General features: G+C 36.3%; 2 protein-coding genes across 52 annotated transcripts in view; both read left to right on the forward strand.

Annotated features, from left to right (window-relative positions):
* The first annotated feature begins 3290 nt into the window (after positions 1-3290).
* On the forward strand, positions 3291-9157 carry si:dkey-174i8.1. 2 transcript variants are annotated; one of them, XR_015505939.1, is made up of 4 exons: positions 3291-3784; positions 4444-4776; positions 4860-7024; positions 7206-9022. XR_015505939.1 is itself a non-coding variant. In XM_087279340.1 (3 exons), the coding sequence occupies exons 1-3, from the start codon at positions 3525-3527 to the stop codon at positions 5953-5955; spliced, it is 1689 nt and encodes a 562-aa protein (XP_087135466.1). In that variant the 5' UTR covers positions 3291-3524; the 3' UTR covers positions 5956-9157. The 2 variants fall into 2 exon arrangements, 1 of the variants encoding a protein (XP_087135466.1); XM_087279340.1 differs by having other exon boundaries at positions 4860-9157.
* Positions 9158-18982: 9825 nt separating this feature from the next.
* Positions 18983-24982, forward strand: part of camk2g2 (calcium/calmodulin-dependent protein kinase (CaM kinase) II gamma 2) — a 118037-nt gene continuing 112037 nt past the window's right edge. For all 50 annotated transcript variants that reach the window (XM_087279284.1, XM_087279305.1, XM_087279319.1 and 47 more), the window contains exon 1: positions 18983-19107. In XM_087279284.1, coding sequence (XP_087135410.1) covers positions 19043-19107 — 65 coding nt within the window. In that variant the 5' untranslated portion in view covers positions 18983-19042. The remainder of the gene's footprint in view (positions 19108-24982) is intronic.

A 24982-nucleotide genomic window follows, 5' to 3' on the forward strand; every position in this document is an offset into this window, starting at 1 on the left:
AGACATCGCTGGCAGAGCAAACCTGAGAGCGGTCGATAGCCCTTCAGAGGGCCGGATATGTGTGTTGCACTTCTCATCTCATAGGAGAGAGAGCTTGTGTGTGTGTGTGTGTTGTTTGTTTCCCCCATTTTAATTTTCACAAGCTTCGTCAACTGGTGTGGCCTTTTACATTCCTCTGTAGGGGATCCAGTTATAGCTGTTGTGTTTGCAAATGTCACATGATTTATGCTAAACCATGGCTTTGGTGGATACCGTGCCACAAACTTCTGCTTTGATTTGTTGAACTGGGAGGTTTCACAGCATGACATGTTTACTCTAAATGCGCACAAGCCGAGGCCAGGTTTTTTGGTGCGTATTTGAGGTTGCTACTAATTTTATTATCTATGGAAGTACACACATTAAAATATTTTTTTCATTGTTAATATTTTAACAGGATTGATTTTGCACTTTAAAAAGAGGTTAGATGCCTTTACCTTTTTTAAGTTTATAAGCCTGTTGACGTAATCCAACGTTTTTCAATTTTGCTCCTCCTCGTCCCCTGACCATGCTGTACATTTTGAATGTTTCTCTTTTAACTTCAGATGTTTCTTATAATTCGGCAATAAGTACTCTGCAAAGTGCACTCTACAGGATAGCGTGTCATATTTCAGTTTGAAGGAGCATATATGTGTTATTCAAATGGTATTTGGTGTGTTAAATGTGATTTTCTATTGTATTATTTACAGTTTTATATTATTTCACACTTCTCTAGTAAGAAAATGCTGCAGGCAATGTCATTGTGCATAACTCTGAATGTACATTTCAAAGTGAAACAAAGGTTTCCGGTGGTCAGGTAGAGAACAAGAAAGGAGAATTGGCTAGGTAGCAGTGCACACTGCATAATGATGTGTTGACACAGTTCTTTGCATGGAGCTCTTCTAACAAGCTGATTATCAGGGTGTCCGCGGGGTCTTAAAAAGTCTTACATGTACATCTTAAAAACTAAATTTTAGGCCTTAAAAAGTCTTAAATTGACTGAAATATCGTGTTGTATGTCTTAAATCATTTTAAACAGGTCTTAATTTTCCTCTGTCCAAGTAAAGCTACCCAATTGGGCTGACATCCATCCATCACCCACACTTCACCTTAATAAAATCAGGGAAAGAAAAGCAAATACACCATTTCTCATGATAAAAGCAGAGCAATATATCCCTTTTTGTTATCTTCCATTCATACAAAAACTATATACAGAAGTAAAGGATGAGTAGACATAATATTTCTAAAAATAGGCATGAAACTCGAGGTTTTGTAAAAGAAGTGCTTTTGGTTGAGTAGGAGTTATACTCAATCAAATATCAAACAAATATCTATTTTTATTTATGTAATTATCTCCACAATAAATATACCTTTAAAAATGTTAAACTTGTCGTTTTTATTAAAAAAAAAAAAAGAAAAAGAAATGTTATGTTGAAAAAAGTGAATACAACTAGTTTTCTTGTTTTGACGCATTAAGGTATGGCGCTAAGAAATAACTACTTTTTTTTTTGTTTGTTTTTTGTGGCAAGCAAAAAAAAAATTCCATTGAGCAAACACAAACTCCAGAAACACATCTGTGACATTGCAAAAATTGCCCAAAATAGAGCTTAAATATAGCTCTTGGATTTCATCTAAAATATCTTAATTTGTGTTCCAAAGATGAACAGGGGTTACAGGAGACTATAATGGCATGAAGCTGAATAAATAACACTCACTTTCCTCACCACAGCAGAATGAACCACCAACTACTCTGATAAATCTCTAACACAGCAGATGCCCTTCCAGCCGCAACTCAGCTCTGAGTGCTGGGAAACACCCACACACTTTCACATTTACACACTACGGTCAATTTACTTTATCCAATTCACCTATACCACAGGTCTTTGGGCTGTTGGGGAAACTGGTGGAAACCTACGAAAACACTGGGAAACATGCAAACTCCAAACGACCAGCTGAGACTCTTGCTGGAACCTTCTTGCTGAGGCAATTATGGTATCCACTTAGCCACCATTCCGCTCAAATAAAAACACATTTTTCACCTTTGGTTAAACCAACCCTTTAAAAATATGTAGTAAATAAACAAAAAAAATAAGAATTAAAAATGATCAACTTTACAGTTGCAATTGAAACTAAGTTGACTCTTTTTAGTAAATCACCCTGTTACAGTGTCGAAAACAAATGTTTCTGTATCTTTCAAAGTGAAAATGGTCTTAAAAAGCTTAATTATGGTACAGTACATAAATTATGACATTATGTTTTGTCATACAGGTTTGGGCCAACATGAGCGCAAGTGAACTATCCCTTTAATTGATATGCAGCTAATCAGTGCTTCATAGACTACATTCACATCGGTGTCAGTACAACAGATCAGTGCTTTTCAGTACTCATGTTCACATTTAACATCACTCAGCATGTATACACGGAAGTCAGCCTCTGTTCTAGGAACTCATTATCAGGTGAAGGCCTTTCTGTGGTTCTGGGATAATTAGAGGATCAATGAAACAATATGTTGGTTTTTGTCTTACCAGCACAGCTTTACTTGTGGTGTAATACACTTACCGTCCAGGTGGTGTCAACAGTGTTTTCCCTGAATTCTTCATGATTCCAAAATTTCCAAGATTCCACTTCACAATAAGCTCTGAATGCACGTCATGCAGTAAAACTAGATTTAACTGTAATGTTAAGTTAACACAGGGTTTCTGTAGGGTCTTAATGTCTTAAATCTTAAAATCCAATTTTTAGGCCTTAAAAAGTCTTACATTTACTGAAATATTGTGCTGTAGGTCTTATATCTTTTTTTTTTTGAACAGGTCGTATTTTTCTTTGTTCATGTATTGCTGCTCAATCTGGCCAAAGATTCTAAAAATGTAATGTAAAATATTTTAATTTTTAAGTAATAATGTATTATTGTATTTTTAAATGTATTAAATTATTTAAAAGAAATGTTGATATGGCAAAAAAAAAATCTTTTTCATCTGGGTCATTTGAAAAATTTCTTAGTCTTTAGCCCTTTATGGGTGTAAAATTCCATTCATATTGCTCTCAAAATGTCTTAAAGTGTTAAATTTAACTCTGTGCAACCTGCAGAAACCATTTCACAGAATAATCTGTGAAAGTCTCAATTTGAAATAATCTTTGTTTTGCTTTTTACACTTGTATAGTCTGTAATCCTGATCCTGTGAGTGAGAGCTAGAGGAATGTAACATTGTCCTGTTAGAAGACAGCAGTGTTTACTTTTGGACAGTTCATAATGTTACTCAGACGTACAGTATACCATCCTAGCCTCACAAACCGAGAAGAACAAACTACAGGCAAGATTTCATTTATCAGCACTGGCTTAAAAAATTAGCATTTTTACTGGGGTGGAAGAACTAACTTTATGCACTATGATGGATCACAACAGCAAGCCTTTTCTATTAACTTGGCTTGATTCATTTGGAAGTCAACATTTACAACATTAAAAGTCGTTATTTAATAGACCAGTGAGGTGGTGGATTGACGTTCACATTATGGATGTGTTGGGACTCGGATTCTGCTTGCTTCTAGGACTAATACACACTATAGAAGGAAAGGTCGTCAAACGGGGTAGAGTTCCCCCACATATTGTTTTCGTGATGGTGGATGACCAAGGATACAATGACATAGGGTACCATGGCTCAGAGATCCAAACACCCGTGTTGGACCAGCTGGCTGGCGAAGGGGTGAAGCTGGAAAACTACTATGTTCAGCCCATCTGTTCACCCTCACGCAGCCAGCTTATGACTGGACGGTAAGAGACCCACTTTTTTGTTATAATAGCACGACTTGGTTAAACAAACCATTTTATTTTAATGAGAGACATACTATTAGACATAATCTTATTTAGATTATACTATTGCGTTTATATTTTATCACGTTCAATATTAGCAGGATTGTTGTTATGTTGTGATTAAAGGTAACACTTTATTTTGATGGTCCATTTGAGTATTAGTAGACCGTCTGCTTAATTTCTGTTGAACTGACTATAAGAAACTTTTTAAGTACATATCAACTTACATTAACCCCAACCCCTAACAGTCTACTTAAAATGTAATGAGAACTAATTGCAATGTAACTTAAATGCAACATACGGATCATGAAAATAAAGAGTGACCTATCTTTTTGGTATAGACAAGGGTTCATTCTGGTCCTGGAGTGCTCCACTACGCTGCAGAGCTTAGCTCCTGCCCTAATCAAAAACACCTTAAGCCTAAAGTTGAACTCCATTTGCACTTATTACATGAAAAGTTGCATGGAAATGAATGTATTAGCTGAGCAAACTAATCAAAGTCTTTGGAGGTCATAGAAAATGACAGGTCGCTGAGTTTGATCAGGGTATGAGCTAGACTGATTTGAGAAACTCTTGATATGTGTTCTGTCTATCACATCACCGCTTATCTTCTGCTTCAGGTATCAGATCCATACTGGTCTTCAACACTCCATTATTCGTGCACGTCAGCCCCTGTGTCTGCCCCCTGACACGCCGACGCTCCCTGAGAGGCTCCAGGAGGCTGGCTACAGCACCCACATGGTAGGGAAATGGCACCTGGGTTTCTGTCGTCCCGAGTGTCTGCCAACAAGCCGTGGCTTTCAAAGCTTTCTTGGATCACTGACGGGCAGCGGAGACCATTTTAGCTTCCAAAGCTGTGACGGAACAGAGGCCTGTGGGTTCGACCTGCATGATGGAGACCGGCCGGCCTGGGAACTGAGAGGAAATTACTCAACAAGGCTTTACACTGAGAGGTGAGAGACTGTGTCCATTTGTAAACCACAAACTGCCTCTCCCCGAGTCATGCAAGCTTTTGTGGTCATTTGGTCTCTTGCAGAGTGAAAGACATCCTGAGACGTCATGACCACCGGAAGCCTTTGTTTCTGTATGTGGCGCTTCAGGCAGTTCACACACCTTTACAAGCTCCTGGGCATCTTCTCAGACGCTACCAGGCCCTCGGCAACCGACCTCGACGTCATTATGCTGCAATGGTGAGCGGTGTAGATGAGTCAGTAGGGGAAATTGTCAGTGAGCTGCGTGAGCGAGGCTACTACGACAACTCTGTGCTCATCTACTCCTCAGACAACGGGGGCCAGCCTCTCTCAGGGGGCTGTAATTGGCCCCTGCGTGGTGGCAAGGGCTCCTACTGGGAAGGTGGAGTTCGAGCAGTTGGCTTTGTACACAGCCCACTTCTGAAAAGGAAGGGGGTGGTGAGTCATGCTCTGATTCACATTTCCGACTGGTATCCAACCTTGCTGTCTCTTGCAGGATACAGAGAGTCTGATTCCAACCATCTGGATGGTCAAGATGTTTGGGAAACTATAAGCAGTGATCTTCCCTGTCCACGAACTGAAATCCTCTTCAACATTGATCCGGTATCACGTAGACATGGAGATATCAATCCCAAACTCCTAACTCTGAATGGTTTTGGGATCTGGGATACAGGAGTGCGTGCAGCCATTCGAGCTGGTGACTGGAAACTTCTGACAGGGAACATCGGTGATGGAGATTGGTTCCCTCCACAGACGATGCCTGGAGGTCCGCAGCAGTGGCAAGGCATGGAAAAGAGACGAGATCAGCGAGGAAAGTCTGTCTGGCTCTTCAACATCACCGCTGATCCCTATGAGAGGGCAGATTTGGCAGAGGCACGGCCTGAGGTGGTCAAGGTTCTGTTGACCCGACTTTCCGAGTACAACCTGACTGCTGTGTCTCCACGCAATCCGCCTGATGACCCAATGGCAGACCCGCAACTTCATGGAGGGGTTTGGACTCCCTGGCTAGGACAGGAAGAGCACAGAGATGAAGGGGGTGATGAGGAACCAGACAGCATCAACAGAAAGGCCAGATCCAAGAGTACCTGCAGACTCTGCAAACTTAGGGCCTTGTTTAAAAAGGTCGGTAGCCGTATGCAAAGGGCCACTTTATTCTTGTAGTCAAAAGAGGTAGCTGTGCATCCACAAAGCTATTATCCATTCATGGGCATGGACTTGTCCACATATGTTGACTTTAGAAACGCTTGATGCTGTGCCTGCATTGTGAAATAGGATTTCAACACAATAGTTTGCACTTACCAGTCATCATGTCTTAGGCAGAATTTCCCATTTGTATGATGCAATGGAATTTTCTGAAAAGTTCAGCTCACCTAGTGTTAATGGGATCTAGGCAAGAGTAGTCTGACATGACTCCACAAGCTCTTAGCGTAGATGTCACTGGATCTTTATTAGATGATCCCAGTATTTAACCACAGAAATGGATGTACGTAGGTAGTGGCATTGATAAGATAGGAAACAATACTGCACTTATATTGTTCTTATATTGTTGGACCAGCGTTCTCTTATCCAGCCCGTTTCACTTTTTCTCATCTATCTGTTCTTTCTCTGACATGCCTCTGCCTTGCACTCCTCCTCACGCCTCTCTCATTCTCCTACCTTTAGCTTTAATGCTTGTGCTCTATCCAAATCCGCTGTGACATTGCCCACCAGTACCAGAATAACACACGATTCTTCATTGTTTCTGCACTTTCTCCTCCACCTGTTTCTGTCCTCGCTTTCCTTAGTTTGAGTAGATAAGGTCAGCAAGAAAACGGCAATAAAGTACGTTATTTTATGTAAAACGAGGGTTATTTGAGGAGGAGGAGGAGGAAGATCACTCTTGGGTATGAAGGCTGTGTGCCTTTTATATGAAACATTCTTGGCCTGTTCATCTCTTGGTTTCAAAAGACTAACACAATTCACAAGACGTGTGATGAAATGGGCTCTATATTCAATGCAATGCTTTTCTTCAAAATATCTTTTATGTAGATGCTGTTACTCTGATATAATCCAATCTTCCGATATATTCACAATAACAGTGCTACCGTAAAGATGTATTCTAACAGTCACAGCCTGGTTAATATTAATTGCCCTAAACTAATAAACAAAATAATCTCTATGAGTGACCAGCTACAAACACTATTTATATGAGGTTATTACACAAGTGAAAAATGTTTCTTTATGTCCTACTGTAACAAACACTACCTGAAAATCCCTGTTCCTGGAGAGCTACCTTCCTACAGATTTCAGTTGCAACCCATATCAAACACACCTGCCTGTAATTATCAAGCGCTGCTTCAAGTCCTAATTAAATGGATAATGTGTGTTTGATCAGGGTTTAAGCTGAACTGTGTAGGAAGGTTGATCTCCAGGAACAGGGTTGAGCACCCCTGATCTAGAGTAATGTAAAAGTCAATAAACAGTTAAAAGATAACTATGCAAGTACATAGTTAAGATAATGCAAACCAAACGTTTACTTCAAGTGCGACAAAGGAAGAATTAATGTGTAACTGATGTTTCTGAGGTTGTTAAAAATGTTTTAATCTATTATTCGAATTCTGTGTTCTTGTTTAAAGGGACAGTTCACAAAGAAATGGTCATTCTGTCAGCATCAAGCTTATAGTTAACGAACATCATCAAAAAAAATTTAAACTAAGAACAAACATTTTCGTTAACTGAAATAAAAATAAAAACGATTAAAAAAAAACTAAAACTGTATTTTGTATATAATAAACCAACTATGATTGTAGAAAAACATTTTTAGTTTTCATTTTTGTATATGTATTTAATACATAGGGCTGGGCCGATCAACGATATTATATCGAATCGTGATAAAATGTGTCAATAGCATAAAATAACATTGATAAATGATAAACTCTGGACTTTTTTGCTCTATATTGTTCTAAGAGCCAGTCACACAGCAGTAATGTGCACCAATTGGAATCTAAAAGTGGTTGATATTAGAGATGTACAGAATTTTCACCCACCGAAAATTTATCGACCAAAAATGTTATGTCATTTAGAGATCCCTCTAATTTTTGTTGCTTCAGTCATTGATGAGTTATTATTTTAAATCTTGAAGCATCAACAACTGATATCAAAATATATAGAAAATAATTATCAAGATGCATTTTTGCCATATCGCCCAGTCCCATTGATACCTACTGTAAGCTTTTTAGAAGTAAATCTATTTACTTCGCGATGCCCAGTGTTTGACCTGTACGACACCTCAGAGGTCTGTAATCCTCCTGCCATTGGGCAGATCAAGCTGGTCCTCCTGTTGGTCCCATGACAAAAACGGGTGGACATGACAGCAGCACAGTGACAACATTAAATATGACTCGAGCAGACACTTAAAAGTATTAATTTAACACATTTATGCTAAGTGATAGGTTTATTTCTGTATTAGTGATCGCAAATGAATCATTGTTTTTAACTGGCTCTTTTATGTGAACTGGTTGAACTAATTCACCAAATCTAACGGAATCATTTGAAACGATTTGTGTCTCCAGTGACAATAAGCACTTATCCACAATCTACTTACTTTTTAACATGACTTATACCCTCTCTCACTCAAAATAAACCAGTTTCCAGAGTTATTCAGTTATTAGAACAGTACACCTAGATCAGATTTGAGAAGCAGTGAACTGATAATACTACGTATGTGTAATGCAGCAGGTGAACCGAACACAAACAGTACAAGATAGTCTGCTATGACTGAACTAAACTTGATCAACTGCAGCGTGGATAAACCGAGGGCTTAATGAGAGGATCTGGCAAAATGTATGTTTATTTCATAACAGAAAGTCATAATGGAATTTAAATAATTGAATCAGGCTTCAGTTGGGTTGCAAAACTTAATTGTAAGAAACTTTTCAGATCTAGCTGATGTTTTAATTGACTGAAATTAAGTCTAAACTAAAGTGAAGATTGTCACAAAAGATCTGGTTTGCATTTAAAATCTAAACTTCCCATCGCTACTGTGTGTGTATCTAACCTCAGAAGCAGCCTTGCACACATATTGTACTTAAGGCTGCTATTTTGAGGGCAGTTGTATTTGGATTTGAGGATGGGTAGATGGTAGTGTTCTTGTGTCAAAAAAATGCAGCCTATATTTTGCTAAGTTTTAATTATACAATATTTATTCTGATAATTTGGAACATTGCACCTAAAAAATATCCTTATTTACAAAAAAACAACAAACAAAAAAACTAAAACTAATACTGAAACTAATAAAAGCTCAAACTAAATAATTTCGAAATATAAACACTAATAAAAACTAGTAAATCTCCCTCTGAAAACTAATTCAAACTATCTGAATTTGAAAAAAAAAATTGAAACGAAATAAAAACTAAAACTAAAGAAAAATCCAAAACTTCTAACCTTGGTCAGCATTAACTTGTCTTATGTCATTCTAAAGCAGCATGCTTTTATTTCTTTGGAAAGTCAGATAAAAGTTTTTTCTGTGGAATCGAGAAGAAAGCAAGTCATACAGGTTTGGAATAACATGAATTTTATTTTGAGGTGAACTATCCCTTTAAGAAGGCATATGCTTGTGAAATTTCTAAAAACAAAAATGACTTCAGGCTTAAACAGTAGTTTGGCAACACAAAGTCTATATCATGACCACACCTTTACAATCTCTGATGAAAATCTGCTCTATACTTAGCTCAGGTCATAGTCCAGAGGTCATTTTTATTTCCTGTTTATATAAAGTCAAGAAGTGAAGAAAATTCAGGGATGTACCTGGACGAAGTATTACAACATAACAGTTTTCCTTCATATGAAGGACAAAAGACATTTCCTCTTCTTGGTTATCTCTGAAAACAATTCAAAACCGCATCAACCCACTTCTGGAAAGGCTTCAACTGTGCTAAGAATGCACAATGGGCTGGCCTAGAGAGAGAGAGATCCGAATAACTCCCTCACTGTGTATGACTCATCATGAACACATGCTGAGTTTGGCATCTCTTAAAGGTGCTGTGAACGATTTGTTTATGAAATACCACGCACAAAACATCCTCACTACCTGACAGATACAGCCCTTCAGACTACCAAAAAGGACTAGAACTCCAACAATAAAATATTTAGGGGTGAAATGATGTTTCAGTTGCCAAATTAGAGAATTATTTAATAGAGATGGTGGCTTTGAATGCTGAATCTGTGCTCAGATTCTATTAGAGTGGTTAATAAACCTACAGGGGGGATGCATTAACATTGCAAATTTACAAAAGCAGCAAATATAGGAAACAGATACAGAACACTGTAAGCTGCTAGAATGTGTATTAAAGGAAATGAGTGTTATTGAGTGCCTCTTTCTTAACCTTCAAACCAAATACAAGTATATACTTTGTCTTCGAGTATAATATTTTTCAGGCTGTATTTAGATCCAATTCTATCCCTCTGAAGATAACACGTTTGTGCCACATAAATGTCAGTTTGTTTTATAAGAATATTTTTCTGCAGAATTAAAAGTCAGATGTTGCATTGTTTATGATTCCAATATGTCACACGCCTACGGTCCTATTCTCAAACGAAGCTCTCCTGAATCGATTCAACCTTACAATCGAGCCTAACTCTGCTAAAATAACAATAACAACTTTACAATTGAGCCATACTAATAACTCTATGTTTGTATAATCTTACGTTTGTATTTTTAGAATAATATATATATATATATATATATATATATATATATATATATATATATATATATATATAATTTTTTCTGTAAACTTCTATTTTAATTTGTGCTTTAACAACCATTCACGGCTAATGCAAACATCACACACTTCTTGTAATTGTAAGTCACTCTAAGTGTTCAATTCATTTCCACATTATCACATTATCAGCGATTCTTATCCAGTAAGTAATAAGAAATAATGGCTTGACTTAAATCACAAATTTTATTGGGACCATCTTGTGAATATGTAATATTATATCCATTCCATATGTAATATAATATAATATAATATAATATAATATAATAATAACTGACTTGTTGATTAGCAAATTGACTTATGTTGTTTCGCTTGTGGCATATACTGTGAATACAGGACAGCAACAGAATAGTACAATAAACAATTAGGGTATGTATGTTTGGTTCAATTAAAATAATCTCTGGTGTGTTTGCTCTGTTTTTGAAGTTTATTTGAAAGTGTGAACATTGCCTAAAATCTGTTAAATTATGGCTGGCCTAATACAGAAAAGCAAAATGACTGAAATTGCTTGCAGAATCTTAAACACATCCTTGTTTAATGGTCACGCTAAAAGCAATAGTGAATTACACATCAGTAAAGCAGCATAATGCGACAACACAATCATCTCTACAGCAGGGAACTCATTAAAAGCGAATTATGATTTTTAACCCTTGTGCTCAGTTCGGATGTCCTACCCTTTTGTTATGTTCAGGATGAAAACATCCACTGGATTAAACTGCTGTAAAAATGCATTAGATTTTTTTTTTTTTTTGCAATTTTGTTTTTGCATAAATCTGTTGATCTCTGTCCTGATCAAAATGTTTAGAAAATGACAGGATTTTAACTCTTTAATTGCCAAGTTCACAAATGATGTCACTGATTTGGTATAAAAAAACACAAAAAATAAGACTTTTTCAATATAAAAAGTAATTGTGGACTGGATTGTTTTTTACCTTTTATCATAGTCTTGGACATGTCAAATCAAATCACTTTTATTGTCACATCAGCAGCAGCACGTGTGCTATGATGAGTGAAAAGCTTAGGTGCTGGCTCCAGACAGTACAAAATACAGATACAGTGCAAAATACAAGGACAGTGCAAAATACAGACAGAGCAAATACAACGACAATGTAAAATTGACAGCGATATGTGCAATGAATAGGTGTCCACATAGTTGTAGGCAGTATTGTTTAAAGTATGGATTGGTTAAAGTGCAGTGCATGCTACAAGTGAACGATTAGTAACAACATTGGCTTTGATGCATTGTTAGATTTTCTAACTTTCTCCCTAATTTACTGTTGGTGGCTGTTTTTGCCCCGTTGACTTCCATTATAACCACATTTGATGGTGCATAAATACACAGTCTTTGTTTTAATTTACTCCATGTAGTTCTGAGAGCTGAGATGCATATTTAAACCCATTAAGGTAAGTGCGCAAAGGTCACTCACACATAGACACACTTTCATTTGCGGTTTTACTCCATATAAAATTCAGAAACCACATTTTTTTATTTTGCACAGGCCAATCTAAAGGGTTAATGCTGCCAATGATGAGCAACAGTAAACATTACAAATTATTTCCAACAGGAAAAACCATCAACAAATTTTTTTGGGTGAAAATCAATCAAAAGTAATGCATCAAATGCAATTTTGTTTGACATGCCCAAGACTTTGACAAAAGTCTAAAAATGAATTTATTCCACAATTACTTTTTTTATCGAAAATAGGTTATTTTGTGTGTTTCTTTCACCAAATCAGTGATATCGTTCATGAATTTGGCACTTAAAGAGTTAAAATCCTGTAATTTTTTAACAATACGGTAGTTTTGATCAGGACTGAGGTTAATTAACAGGTTTATGCAAAAAAAAAAAGAAAAAGAACAAATATTTATCTGATGCATTTTACAGCGGTTTAATTCAGTGGATGTTTGCATCCCTACCGTAATAGGGTAGTAAATTTGCCAGTAAATCTGGTTTGTCAAAGCATTTTCTCAAAAAAAAAAAAAAAAAGTGTAAAAATAAGATTTGTCACCAAAAATCATTCTGCTAGCTGAAACAGAAATGGTGATGCTCAAAATATGACTCCAAACACACCCTAGAGTGGATGAAAACATCCCCAGCAGCTCCTAAAGGTTAGGATGGTTATTATACCAATGTTAAGACATCAAGTGTATTACAATACATTTACATTATGCCCAACAAAACCGCTCTTGATATGTTGGCCTGTTTGCCGTTGATGCTTCAGTTGATCTTCAGTTACACAGATGAAGCGATAATGTGGTCACTGTGGTTAACATGACAGTGCTTATAACTGTAGTTCAATTTAAACTGTAAAATGAACCTCAAACACTAACAATCTGATTATGCTGCGCTCTGTATCTTGCAAATAATTACAATTTGATCAAGAAATATGGCCTGTAATCCTTAAAGCGCCGCGTTTTCTTGAGAAATAGATGCTATCTGGCAGAAAGCCATCCACCTTCTGCTGCTGAGCATTTGAGGAGGACTTGGTATAACAAAATGTGGCTTTTCCCAGCATGCAAGGACACATTCTTATACGCAGTAACAGCACTACAGGAACACCGCAATTAATAACCACCCACATCTACTCGGCTCTAATTAAGCTTTCATATCAACCTGCCTCTGTGTAATTACAGTCCCTGCACTTCTTATGCATTCATTTCTAATCTGACTGTTTGGCTCCACAAGGTTGACCATGAAAGCAGACAGAGCGTTTACCAATGTGAGACAGTGAATTGTTACATTCAGCGATAAAAGTCTGTATAATGGGCTTGTGTCCTATGTAAAGATGTTTTAATCTGCTGTTTTTAATGTGATAAACAAGTATTGCACGTATAATATTACATTTTGGAGTAATAAATAAAAGGTTGAATGTTGATTCATTAGTGATTGATGTTTGTAGGTATTTATGTATTGTTTAGCGTAGGACTGAACCTGCGCTATTGACCCATTTGTGCCCAAATTTTTTAAAGTGGTTTATGCATGTAACCTTGTTAATAGTGTCCTATATGAACATGTTTTGTATTTATTTTCTCCACGTTTTTGAATTTTTTTCTTTTTAATACAATTGTATTTGAATATGCAGCAATTATAGTTGCCAGTGGGGAAATATGTTGTAAGAACCCTTCAATGTAAAGTTTGAATAAAAGGAAAACATTTGGCATATTAACTTAAAAGAACTGCTTTCAACAGATCAATTCATATTCATAAACACATCTATTATGGGTAAAATTAGAAAACCATTTGATATGGAACTCTAAAAATACTAATCCATTTGTCTTAAAGTTATATATATATATATATATATATATATATATATATATATATATATATATATATATATACACACACACACACACACACATATATATACACACATACATACATACAATTGAAGTTAGAATTATTAGCCCCCTGCTTATTTTTTCCTCTAATTTCTGTTTAAAAGAGAACAGATTTTTAAAAACACATTTCTAAACAATAGTTTTGATAACTCATTTCAATTAACTGTTTTATTTTCTCTTTGACATGATGACAGTAAATAATATTTGACTAGATATCTTTTAAGACACTTCTAGACAGCTTAGTGACATTTAAAGGCTTAACTAGGTTAATTAGGTTAACTAGGCAGGTTAGGGTAATTAGGCAAGTTATTGTATAACTATGGTTTGTTCTGTAGACTATCGAAAAAATATTATTTAATATTGTGTGTGTGTTTGTGTGTGTGTGTGTGACAATTACTACAAATATTATAATTATTACAATAAATAATTATTAATTAATACAAATATTAATATATTTAAAAAAATAATTGTACAGCTTTAATGTCATATTTCCTACACAGCAAATTGCCAAGATTAGAGAGCATTTGGTCCCACACTACAGCAGTCACAGAAAAAAGTCAAAAAGTAAAGTAAACCCTGGTGTGAATACACACAGGTAAATACATACCACAATGGTGACATCTAACACAAGTATTTTCAGCAAATCTCACTACAGACTTTTGTAGACAGAAATAGTTAAACAGCTAAGTAATAAGTAAAGCTGCTCATTCTGTTTGTGGAGTTGTTTAATGATCCTGATGAGCTGTGATTTCGAGAGATTTAATGAGTTTTCAGTTTAGTTCGTAAGACCATGTACACAGGTATTTTTCTAAACAAAAATGTTTTTTTTCTCAATTTTCGTTAAAACACAGACTTCAACCTGACAAGAGTTTTCAAAAATGTGGGTTACAGTGACCTGATACTGTGTTTTTGTGTACAAAAAAAGAAGCTGCAAACATCCATGTTTGTGTGGACAGCAGGGCTTAAGGTTGTGACTGAATTTGGTTGTAGGTTTTCTTCAGTGATTCTGCTTTTTAACAGCAGCAGTTTATTATTCTCTGTTCATTCAGCACGTTAACTCTGCTCCAGTGTTATTTGAACTCTTTGTAGGAGTGGGGCCAGTGGGAGATGTTCATTTTACTCTGAGGATTTTGCTGTGTATCAAACTGTGTATAAAGTAAACTTTTTAAAAAGTAAACATATCAGTTAAATGGTGAAAGTTATGTTTAGATGGGTATTATGACAGCAAAAATCAATAAACAAGACGAATAATCTTGATTTATTAACTTTTTAGCACAATATTTTTTAATTCCCCATGGTTTATGTACTTACAAGGTATTTGCCCATCGGCAACTGTTGTCACTTGAACATTTGACAAAGTATACAAAAAACTATAGATCTCTTGAAAGATTAGTTTTTTTTGGATGCATCCTTCATGATTATGTTTATACATTTGTGAACAAAAAAAAATATTTTTATGAAAACTGCCTTTATGTGGGAGGGTTTGCATCTGTTTTGCATCCTGAAATTAGGGGTAGGAAATTGAAGGCCTCATGTGACAAAGTAAATCAATTTGTTTTTTCTTTCTTTTATTCAGCGGATGTCATTGAGTAATTAAACATGGATAACATGTCGAAAATTACTCCTAAAAGAAAAATGGCAACTATGAACTTCGGCCTCTATAGTTGCCAGTGGGCTTAAATGGGTTAAAATAAGAGCTCATTAAAAAGCTACAATAACAGAACCTCAACTTGCGAAGTTCACACCTGTAAATTGTAAATGAGCTTGATATGCTGGACGTGTCTGCATTTACTGTATGTTCACACAGAGAGTATTTTTAGACTTCTACACAATGGGCTCCTTTCATAATCCACGATGAAGCAAAAGCTGTCCAAGCTAACTTTTGCTTTCAGTTTCTTCCAAGGAGTGGGTCTCATTTTCCAGGGATTAGTTTGTGAGATTGTAATATCTGTCAAGAACAATGTACGAGCACTGGGTGAAACTTAAAATGCAGATTGCCAGTGGAGTGTGCTTTATCCAGATAAATATTGAATATTTAATGAATTGGAGCTGGGGGGACTGTAAAATTGACATTTCAATGATTCTGCTTTCAGTCAAACATATGTCAGAGAAAAATGACCGAGCAGGTGGTGCCAATGCAGCGCATAAAAGACAACGTCAAAACAAAGAGTAATTTACACTGAACAATACTACATGGTATTGCCGTTTACATGTCAGAGAGGAACTTAAAAAAAGAAAAGCTTTTGTGTTTTTCAAATGTTTTTTTTTGTAGACAAGAGCAATGCCAAAATGACATTTACACAGATCCACAAGAACCACCGTAAATCCACTAAAACCATTGTTTTATTCGTTTCAGCGATTGGCAGTGTCATTTTTTAAAGAAACACTTGTCTGTGCACATACAGTACTGAAGTCTGCCATGTTGTTGTTTTGGTTGTGAAGCACTCGCACTTGTCAATAGACTGAATATGAAATGCACACGTCACTGTGTTGACAAAATAGCTTTTTATGGTTTACAGTAATATTATAACAGCAAATATGTTTTAAAATTCTGCACCTTAAAACACGTTTTTAAAAATGGCTTTTTGGGCGCCCAAACAAATGGTGAAAATGGATAGACTGGGGTTTTTAGTTTAAACTGTCAACGGCACCTATTTTAAAGTGATGGGAAATTCGGATCATTTTACTGACTCGGATCTTTGAGTCTCATTCATTGAGATGAACAAATCTTTTTTCGATCATTTTGGTTCAATTTGCCAAAATATTATTAAGATGTTACAAATTGCTTCCAAACACATCTACAACTAGCCCAAACAGTTGATCACATGACAAATACGTCATAAATAAAATACTATACGAAGGAGAAAGTAATAATGTCAATGTTTACCTGCTCTTTTGTCTATGAAAGTGTTGTTGTTGTCTCTTTGCTCAGCTCACCAATGCTCACCTTAACCAAAGTACACAGTCTGAGGGTTCTATGATAATTAGTTTACCTTTCGAGTGTTCTGGTTGTCGAGTCGTTCGTTCATCAAGTGACAGAATAACTCAAACCTGAGGACTCGAGAGATGAACAGATTAATTCTTTTCCCGGCTCTAAACGCATATGATTGGCCCGTGAGGAACAAATGACTCAACCCGATAGAGGACTCGAGAGATGAATGGATCAATTCTTTTTCTGGCTCTAAACGCAAATGCTTGGCTTCTGCCTTTCCGCGATGAACGACTCAAAAGACTTGAAATGAACAATACCACCTGCACAAATGTGCGCACGTACGGATGAACGAATCCCTCCCTGAGAGGACTCGTAGTTCCTGAGTCATATTGAAGATTCATTCAAAATGAACGAATCGTTTAACAACGACCCATCACTACTGTTTTACCCCCTTTTTCAAGATTTAATATAAGTCTTTTGTGTCTCCAGAATGTGTCTGTAAAATTTCAGCTCAAAACACCCATCAGATTATTTATTATACCTTTTTAAATGTGGAAAATTTGAGCTGTTATGGCATTGTAGCTGTTTTTGTTGCCTGCGCCTTTACAGCTGGTTCTCCCCACCCACCGTTCCCACGTGCGTATCAGAGGCGTAGCCTTCACGGATAAACAGCACAGTGACAAACAAGAATGAAGCAGATCTCCCTTACTACAGTAAGAACTTTATCAACGGTATTTGCTATATTTGTTGTGGAGTTAATTCAAGCCTTTCTGCACTGATGAGTCACACACAATCTTGTTATAAAGTTAGCTCATGTGGGGACACACACGCTTGGCTTTGCACTGTTTTTGCACAGCGAATGTGACAGAGTACATGTTAAAATCCACTGCTGTATGGATATTTGTTATGTTAGTGTACAAAATAAACCAAATTTAACGTCCACAAACCGAGATTGAAGCATCTTCTTTTATAATTGTACTGACATGCGATTGTGTTGATCAAGACGGTAAAAAAACTGTAATTCACTTCAAACATGCTCTGTTTTAAAAAAAAGTTTGATCTTGTAAAACTCATTCTTGACCACGATTGATGATCACAGAGAGCTCAACAGATCTTTTTATCCCAGTCGCTTTGGGCACGTCCTGTCTTGTCGATATGATTTTATGCATTACTACAAAGACATGTTAATACGCGGCCATCACGTTGTGGCAGGCCTCAAAATGGGAGGGATTTGGATCCTATTTTAGGAAATTAATTGTGTTTCTACCACTCCAATATGACAGTAGACACACTGTACCTACACACAGTTCTGTCCAAACAGCTTACAAAAGTCGATTCTCACGATCATAGGTGGCCTTAAAAGGTTTGAATATTTTGAAGTCACAGTTCAATTTGCTCAGCCTCCACTTATTCCAAACTCAGTGACGTCACTTGCTCTGCTGGCATGGTCAAGTCTGCAGCCAGACACTATCGAATTTTTACTGCGTGGACTTTTTATCTTCCTTTCACATGTCCAGCATGTATAGCTTTATTCACAGATAATAACCATGTTACCATAGTAATCTTAGGCTACTTGGTTGTAGTAACTTATAGGCTAAATTAATTTCTCATAGTAATTTCAGTAGCAGCTCATGCATCAGAAGGCTTCATGGAAATTATATAATTTAAAATATATTCCTCAAATCGTTTTTATCTTCTTTTCCTTTTGTCAATCTGTAATAAATGACTACCTGCCAATGCTTTAATATCAATCCTTATGTTTATTGCGTGTTATAAACTTATAAAAAAGATTTGCGAACGAATTTTGTCGACTTAATAATGAGATTGAACAGCACTAATTATGTTCACATTCACACACCACAACGTGGAAAAACACCGCAGCACTGAAGAGCGCGACGTCGTCGTCCTAATCCTGTCGCGTCGCGTGCTTCGGCTTGTGTATGTCACTTCTCGACGTGGATGGAGAAAATCTCGCGTGGCTGCCTGCGTTTTCTTTCTCTCTCTCTCTCTCTCTCTCTCTCTCTCTCTCTCTCTCTCCACCTCCGCCAACACACACCACTTAACAGCACCTCTCTCTCTTCCTTCTCCCCCACCTCCTCCTTTCTCTCTCTCTCTCTCTCTCTCTCTTTCCCTCTGAGTGAGCGAGAGATCTCCCGAAACCTGAGCGAGGCGCTCCCGGAGACACCACAGAGGCGAAATCCTCGTAAAGCGCAACATGGCTACACTTGTAACCTGCACCAGGTTCACAGACGAATATCAGCTGTACGAAGAGCTTGGAAAGTAAGCGACCGCACCGTTGCATTTGCGCTCCACACATACACTCTTCTCTCTCTGCATTGTGTCTGATCGTGTGTGTCCTGTGTCTAGTTCGCTGTGTTGACAGCAGCCTTCACGCGCAGAGGCGTCGCGCTTTTGCATGTCACAAAGCCAGCGCAGCCGCTACAAGAAAGCCCGATTGGGTCTATTTGAGCAGTTCGGTGTATTATAAAGCCTCGGCGGTCACGGAGCTCGTTTCTTTGTTTATCTTTAGATGCGTTTCCTAACATCGTGCTCGCGCGCTACGTGGTGCTTTCGGAGCCTGCGTGTCGTCGTGATGTAAGGTGTGATACTTTATCGACAGTTTATCGACGTTAGTTAGAAAGGAAAATCCTCCACCATGAAGAGGAGTGTTGGGATTTGTGATCTGCGTCTGTGTTTTGAATGCACACCTAAACTTTTACAGCATTCAGCAGTAGCATTGATCAGTATCGCCGATGACTGCCGCCGCGCTGGCGGATAATAAGGTTTGCTGCAGACTTGTGTAACGAGAGTTTGGAAAATGCTGCTGTTTTGGTCATCGTGTGTCGCGCCGTTATTGGCGCTCCGTTACGTTTGTTGTCAGTGTTTGTCCAGCCGCCAAAAACAACACCGCGAAAATGAAGGAAGTGAATCAGCGTTGTCAGAATTGTGAACGAATCGTTCTGTCGAATCGTTTAAATGAACTGGTTGAACCTGAATGTGAAACAATTGAGTTGAATCTGCTTGAGAGGTTCTCAAGTCAACTGGTCATTTAAATAACTTTAATAACCTTGTAGCAGTGATGTCACTGTGAACTTGGTACATAAACAACTTTATTGAAATAACACCAATCAATAGACTGCCTACATATGATTAAAAATGTAAAGTTTTGCAGTATGTAAAATGTTATGTGGGTGTGAGGCGCTGAATCATCTTTTAAAACAAACTATTAGACAAAACTGATCTGTGGAAATTATTCAGATTTCCCAATCAGCATGTTTAGACATATATATATATATATATATATATATATATATATATATATATATATATATATATATATATATATATATATATATACCCTATATTGTTGTCGTATGTATTAGCAACCAAAAGCATCAGCATGTAATTGAGAATTTTTTACAGTATGTAATCATCTTGGTCTGACTTGTGAACAAATTGTTCTGTTAAATAGCATGATTTAAATGAACTGGTTGAACTTTTGTTCAGAATGATCACATGTGGATAAAATTTGTTTAATAGATTAACAAATCAATAGCTAATCTTAAAAAAATCAACTACCAACTTGCAGAGAATGTGTTCATAAAACGATAATGTATTTGGAATAGATGTATATGAAACAAACATAGTAATTTTGTTGTTAGAAATGCATAATAAATCTACCTTCATATGCCTGAACTATTGAGATGTTTTAAATTTAGATCATAACACGTAATATACTGCATAATTCATAGTTAGCATAGTAGTGGGTGCTGGAGGTGCTGACCAACTGAATCATATTTTAACCTGTTCTGTTAGAAAGCACAGATCTGTGGAAACTGGTCAAACTTTCCATTACTGTTTTCAAATATTACATAGGCCAGTCATTTCTGTTCCTAACTAAACATATTCACTTGTTAATAAGATTTGTACACGTCATGAACAAATCATTCTGTTGAGTCAGATGAGTTTATTGAATCAGTATATACCAAACCCCAGCCTGAAAAATTTGTTCGAGTTATTGACTCAAGGACCACTAAAACAGATTTTAGACAAAAGTCACCTTCTCTTTTATCCAAACTGACCAGCAATATTTGATTTGGGTACTAGACTGTCTATACCAAATAGCAGATGTTACGAATTAAATGCAAGTATTGCGGTAAGAATGTTTGTCAACATTAATTACTAATTTTAACTAGCATGACGAATGTTGAGATCTGTTTTAATTTAATTTAATCCCCCACTGAATTATTTATTTATTTAAAAAAAATTTATTTACTTTGTTCCCTTTTTAAGAAAAAATGAAAATGTGTATTCCCCACATTTTTGAGCATTAAATATCTTACCATCATTAGTGGTATCTTGTATCTTGAGTAGCTGCCAAAAACATCAGCATGCCAAAAGACAGTGCATATGATAACATAGTAATTGCCTTGTTTGTAAACTGTTCAATCTAGCTCTTGGCATGCAGGTCCTGTTGCTGAGGCTTGTAATTAATGGTTAATAAAGCTGCTGTTTTAAATTTTATCCTTAAAGTGGGTATCGGGAGAAATCACATTTGTCTCTGTAAACAGGAAAACAAAGTTTCACATGCCTGTACATGTTAGACAATCAGAAAAGTTGGAGACGAATACATGCCAGTGGTTTTAGTGACTAAAACAGTGACTAGCTTAAACCAAAGACTATAGAATACAAAAGTCGTTTCACTTGTATAGATTTGAATAGGGAAAAACTAAATGCTCAAATGGCCAATGAAGGCCTGCCTACTAGTTCAGAAGCCAATCAGCAATCGCTAATAGACTGAAGATTTTCCGGAGGAGGACCAGACGTGGGTTAATGCAGATTTTGTGTGCTTTGAACGTGTACAAATGAAACTAAAGACACAGTTGTTTAATTTGTTTGGTAATTCCTAATGTGAAATTTAATCATAAGTTTGATAAATAGTTTTGGAGAATTTGATGTTTCCATATTTAAACAGAATGCCTGAGAGGAGTTTCAAAGATGACTACCGACTGAAATGACTTGCTTTAAATCACTTTGCTTAAACAAACCTTACTAGAAATTAAAAGCACAGTGACTATGGTAGGGTTGCACAATATATCCAAAAAGGATCACGATAATAGTATGCAATGTCCATATTGCAGAAAAATTCTGTATTCATTTGTGCCAAACATGCCAAACATTTGTGTGCTGTATGCATAGGCTCTTTATTCAGACCTGACCAAGTAATACTGTTCATGCCCACCTATCCACTAGGTGCTGTTTGGTAAACCTAGAGCTGAAAATAAATACTAATGCTGGGAGACTAACATGGAAAAGGACAACGACCAATAAGACTCAGAATATGTGCTGAGGTTTTCAGTCTTTTGTTGTGTTTAAAGTCTAAATGCCTTTTTTTATTTAATAATCTCAAAATGTCTTTTTTATAGCATACCATATACATAAATAATTATCATTACCGGTATTAACATATAATAAATATCATTAGTCGGCAGCTAGCTTTTTGCAACTCTCACATGGTTGCCCACTAAAGCTAAGCAGGGCTGGAGTCAGTACCTGGATGGGAGACCACATGGGAAAGCTACTGTAGGTTGCTGCCGGAAGTAGTGTTAGTGAGACCAGCCGGGGGCGCACAACCTGTGATCTGTGTGGGTCATAAGGCCCCAGTATAGTGACAGGGACTTTATACTGCTCAGTGAGTGTTATCTTTTAGATGAGATGTTAAACCGAGGTCCTGACTCTCCGTGGTCATTAAATATCCTGTCTTTTGAAAAGAGTAGAGGTTTAACCCTGGCATCTTGGCCAAATCTGCGCACTGGCCTCTGTCTGTCATAGCCTCATAACCATCCCCATATTATAATTGGCTTCATCACAGTCTCCATTCCACCAATCAGCTGGTGTGTGGTGTGCGGTCTGACGCAATATGGCTGCCGTCGCGTCATCCAGGTGGATGCTGCACACTGGTGGTGGATAAGGAGATTCCCCCAATGTGTAAAGCGATTTAAGAGTGTAGACAAGTGCTATATAAACTTAAGGAATTGTTATTATCACATTTAGATAATGAAATTACTAAATAAAATATGTTTTTTAATTGCTGGTAAATTAGCTTTTTTTTAAGGATGTATCTTACGAAATATAAAATATTGTTATTGCAACACACAGCAACAATAACACACATTTTGCTAGTATTGTGCAGCCCTACTCTATAGCCTCCAATGGTTCAACTTCAAACTGTGTCAGTGGGAACGCATGATGATGGCTAATGGTTTGAACATTTAAGATGACTCATGTAGCCCCCGCTGTTCATTGCCATACCTACACCATTCTGCTGCCAAAAAGCATCTTTCCCCATTCAGAAGTAGCCATGTGTGCTGACTAAGCACTTATTTTATTGTTTATATTGAAAACATTTAATGAAAGTGTAGACAGTGGTTTACAAGTGCCTGCACATTTTTCTGAGAGTTGTTAAATGCCTGAAATCTTTTCCTTTTTGGTGCCATTCATGTCGCTGCTCATGATTGTTGCCTATAAGCAAAGATGTCATTATGCTATGTGTTGTGCAGAAATCATTAAAAGCATCTATAATGGTCTCAGGTTGCCATCACATGCAGCCACAGTTGTGTTCATTGAGCAGTCATTGGTTAACAACAGTTAATAATTTGAAAGATTATTGGAATTCAGTACAATGCAAAACTTATTAGAAAAGCTAATAGTGGTTTGCCAGGAAATTACCTGTATGTTACAGCATGCCACTTCAAATGTTAGCACATTCTTTTTTGATTTTGTTCAACATTCGGGTTTCTGAAGTAAATATGATCTCATGTTTCTGCATAGAAATCTCCAACTCTATTAAGATTCAACTTGAGTCAAAAGTACATTTTTACTTCCACCCATTCCCATGAATCATTGTTTTTAGCATTTCCACATTCCCAATATGCATAACTTTCTGTTTGCACAATATTTTATATATGTAAAATGACATTGCTATATATCAGCATGTTTAAATCAGTAGATTAAGATTTTAATTTTTTCATTTGTAGTGCTTCAGGGAATGGGGATCTCAGCCTTATGTAGGTCTCACCCTCATTATGTCTGTTTAGTGCACACTTAATATTTTTCATTTTTCTTTTTATAATATAATATCAAAATGACACCAACTAACAAGCATTAAACAATAAAAACTTTGATTTTAGGACTAGGAGGATTTAGAGTTTATATATATATATATATATATATATATATATATATATATATATATATATATATATATATATATATATATGCTAAAATTAAATGTTTTAATGTTTAATGCTTGTTAGTTTGTGTCATGTCACAGATTATAACTCTCAAATAAAGACTTTTTAAAAAATCCCCAAATATAAATGAAATTAACATTATATTATATTATATTATATTATATTATATTATATTATATTATATTATATTATATTATATTATATGAATGTATTATCAACTTTCCTCTTGTAGACTGGCAGTTTCGTGTTTTTTATTAAGTTGAAGTCCTGGGGCCTGTTTCAGTAAAAGGTTCAAGTTTAAACTCCGAGTTGATTGAACTCTGAGTTGATTTACCGAGAGATTAAAACGCTGAGTTTTCGGTTTCAGAGTAGACCAACTCGGAGTTAAGCGCGCACACCGCAACTATACAAAGGCCTTATCAATGAAGTGCAGATATACGGAGTCACCATGGAAACATCTGAAAAAAGAGATCAGCATTTCTTTCTCCAGCTGAACTTGATGTGCTCATGCAAAGTTATAGCAAATATGAGCATATATTTAAAAAAGCAACACCACTGCATCGGCGAAACAGACGGTTAGCGTGGGAAAACATAGCTGCTCAAGTTAATGCGTAATTTTACATTTAAAGTGTTTAAATAATTAAGTATAATAAAATAAGTAATGTTATGTGTGACTTTTATTAAATCTTTACACACGTTCCCTCTTTTATACAAGTTGATCAATTTTAATAGATTTAAAAGTGCACTTGTGTGTCAGCCTCTATTACTGATCATGTGGTAAAGGCTGATATGACATTTAGTATGAAAGCAGAACTTAAAAAATAGTTTTTAGAATGACTAATGATCCCATTAATCTAGTTATAGTACATGTCGAAGGTCAGTCAATTTAAGCTAACTATTTG

This window comes from Danio rerio, chromosome 13, assembly GCF_052040795.2.
Source record: "Danio rerio strain M-AB ecotype USA chromosome 13, GRCz13ab, whole genome shotgun sequence".
Classification (NCBI taxonomy): Eukaryota; Metazoa; Chordata; class Actinopteri; order Cypriniformes; family Danionidae; genus Danio; species Danio rerio.

Bases quoted from the DNA above. Each gene is read 5' to 3' on its own strand.
- si:dkey-174i8.1 (XM_087279340.1), top strand. From the start codon at position 3,525: ATGGATGTGTTGGGACTCGGATTCTGCTTGCTTCTAGGACTAATACAC. The intron at 3,785-4,443 runs GTAAGAGACCCA...CTTCTGCTTCAG, and splicing joins AGCCAGCTTATGACTGGACG to GTATCAGATCCATACTGGTC. The intron at 4,777-4,859 runs GTGAGAGACTGT...GGTCTCTTGCAG, and splicing joins ACAAGGCTTTACACTGAGAG to AGTGAAAGACATCCTGAGAC.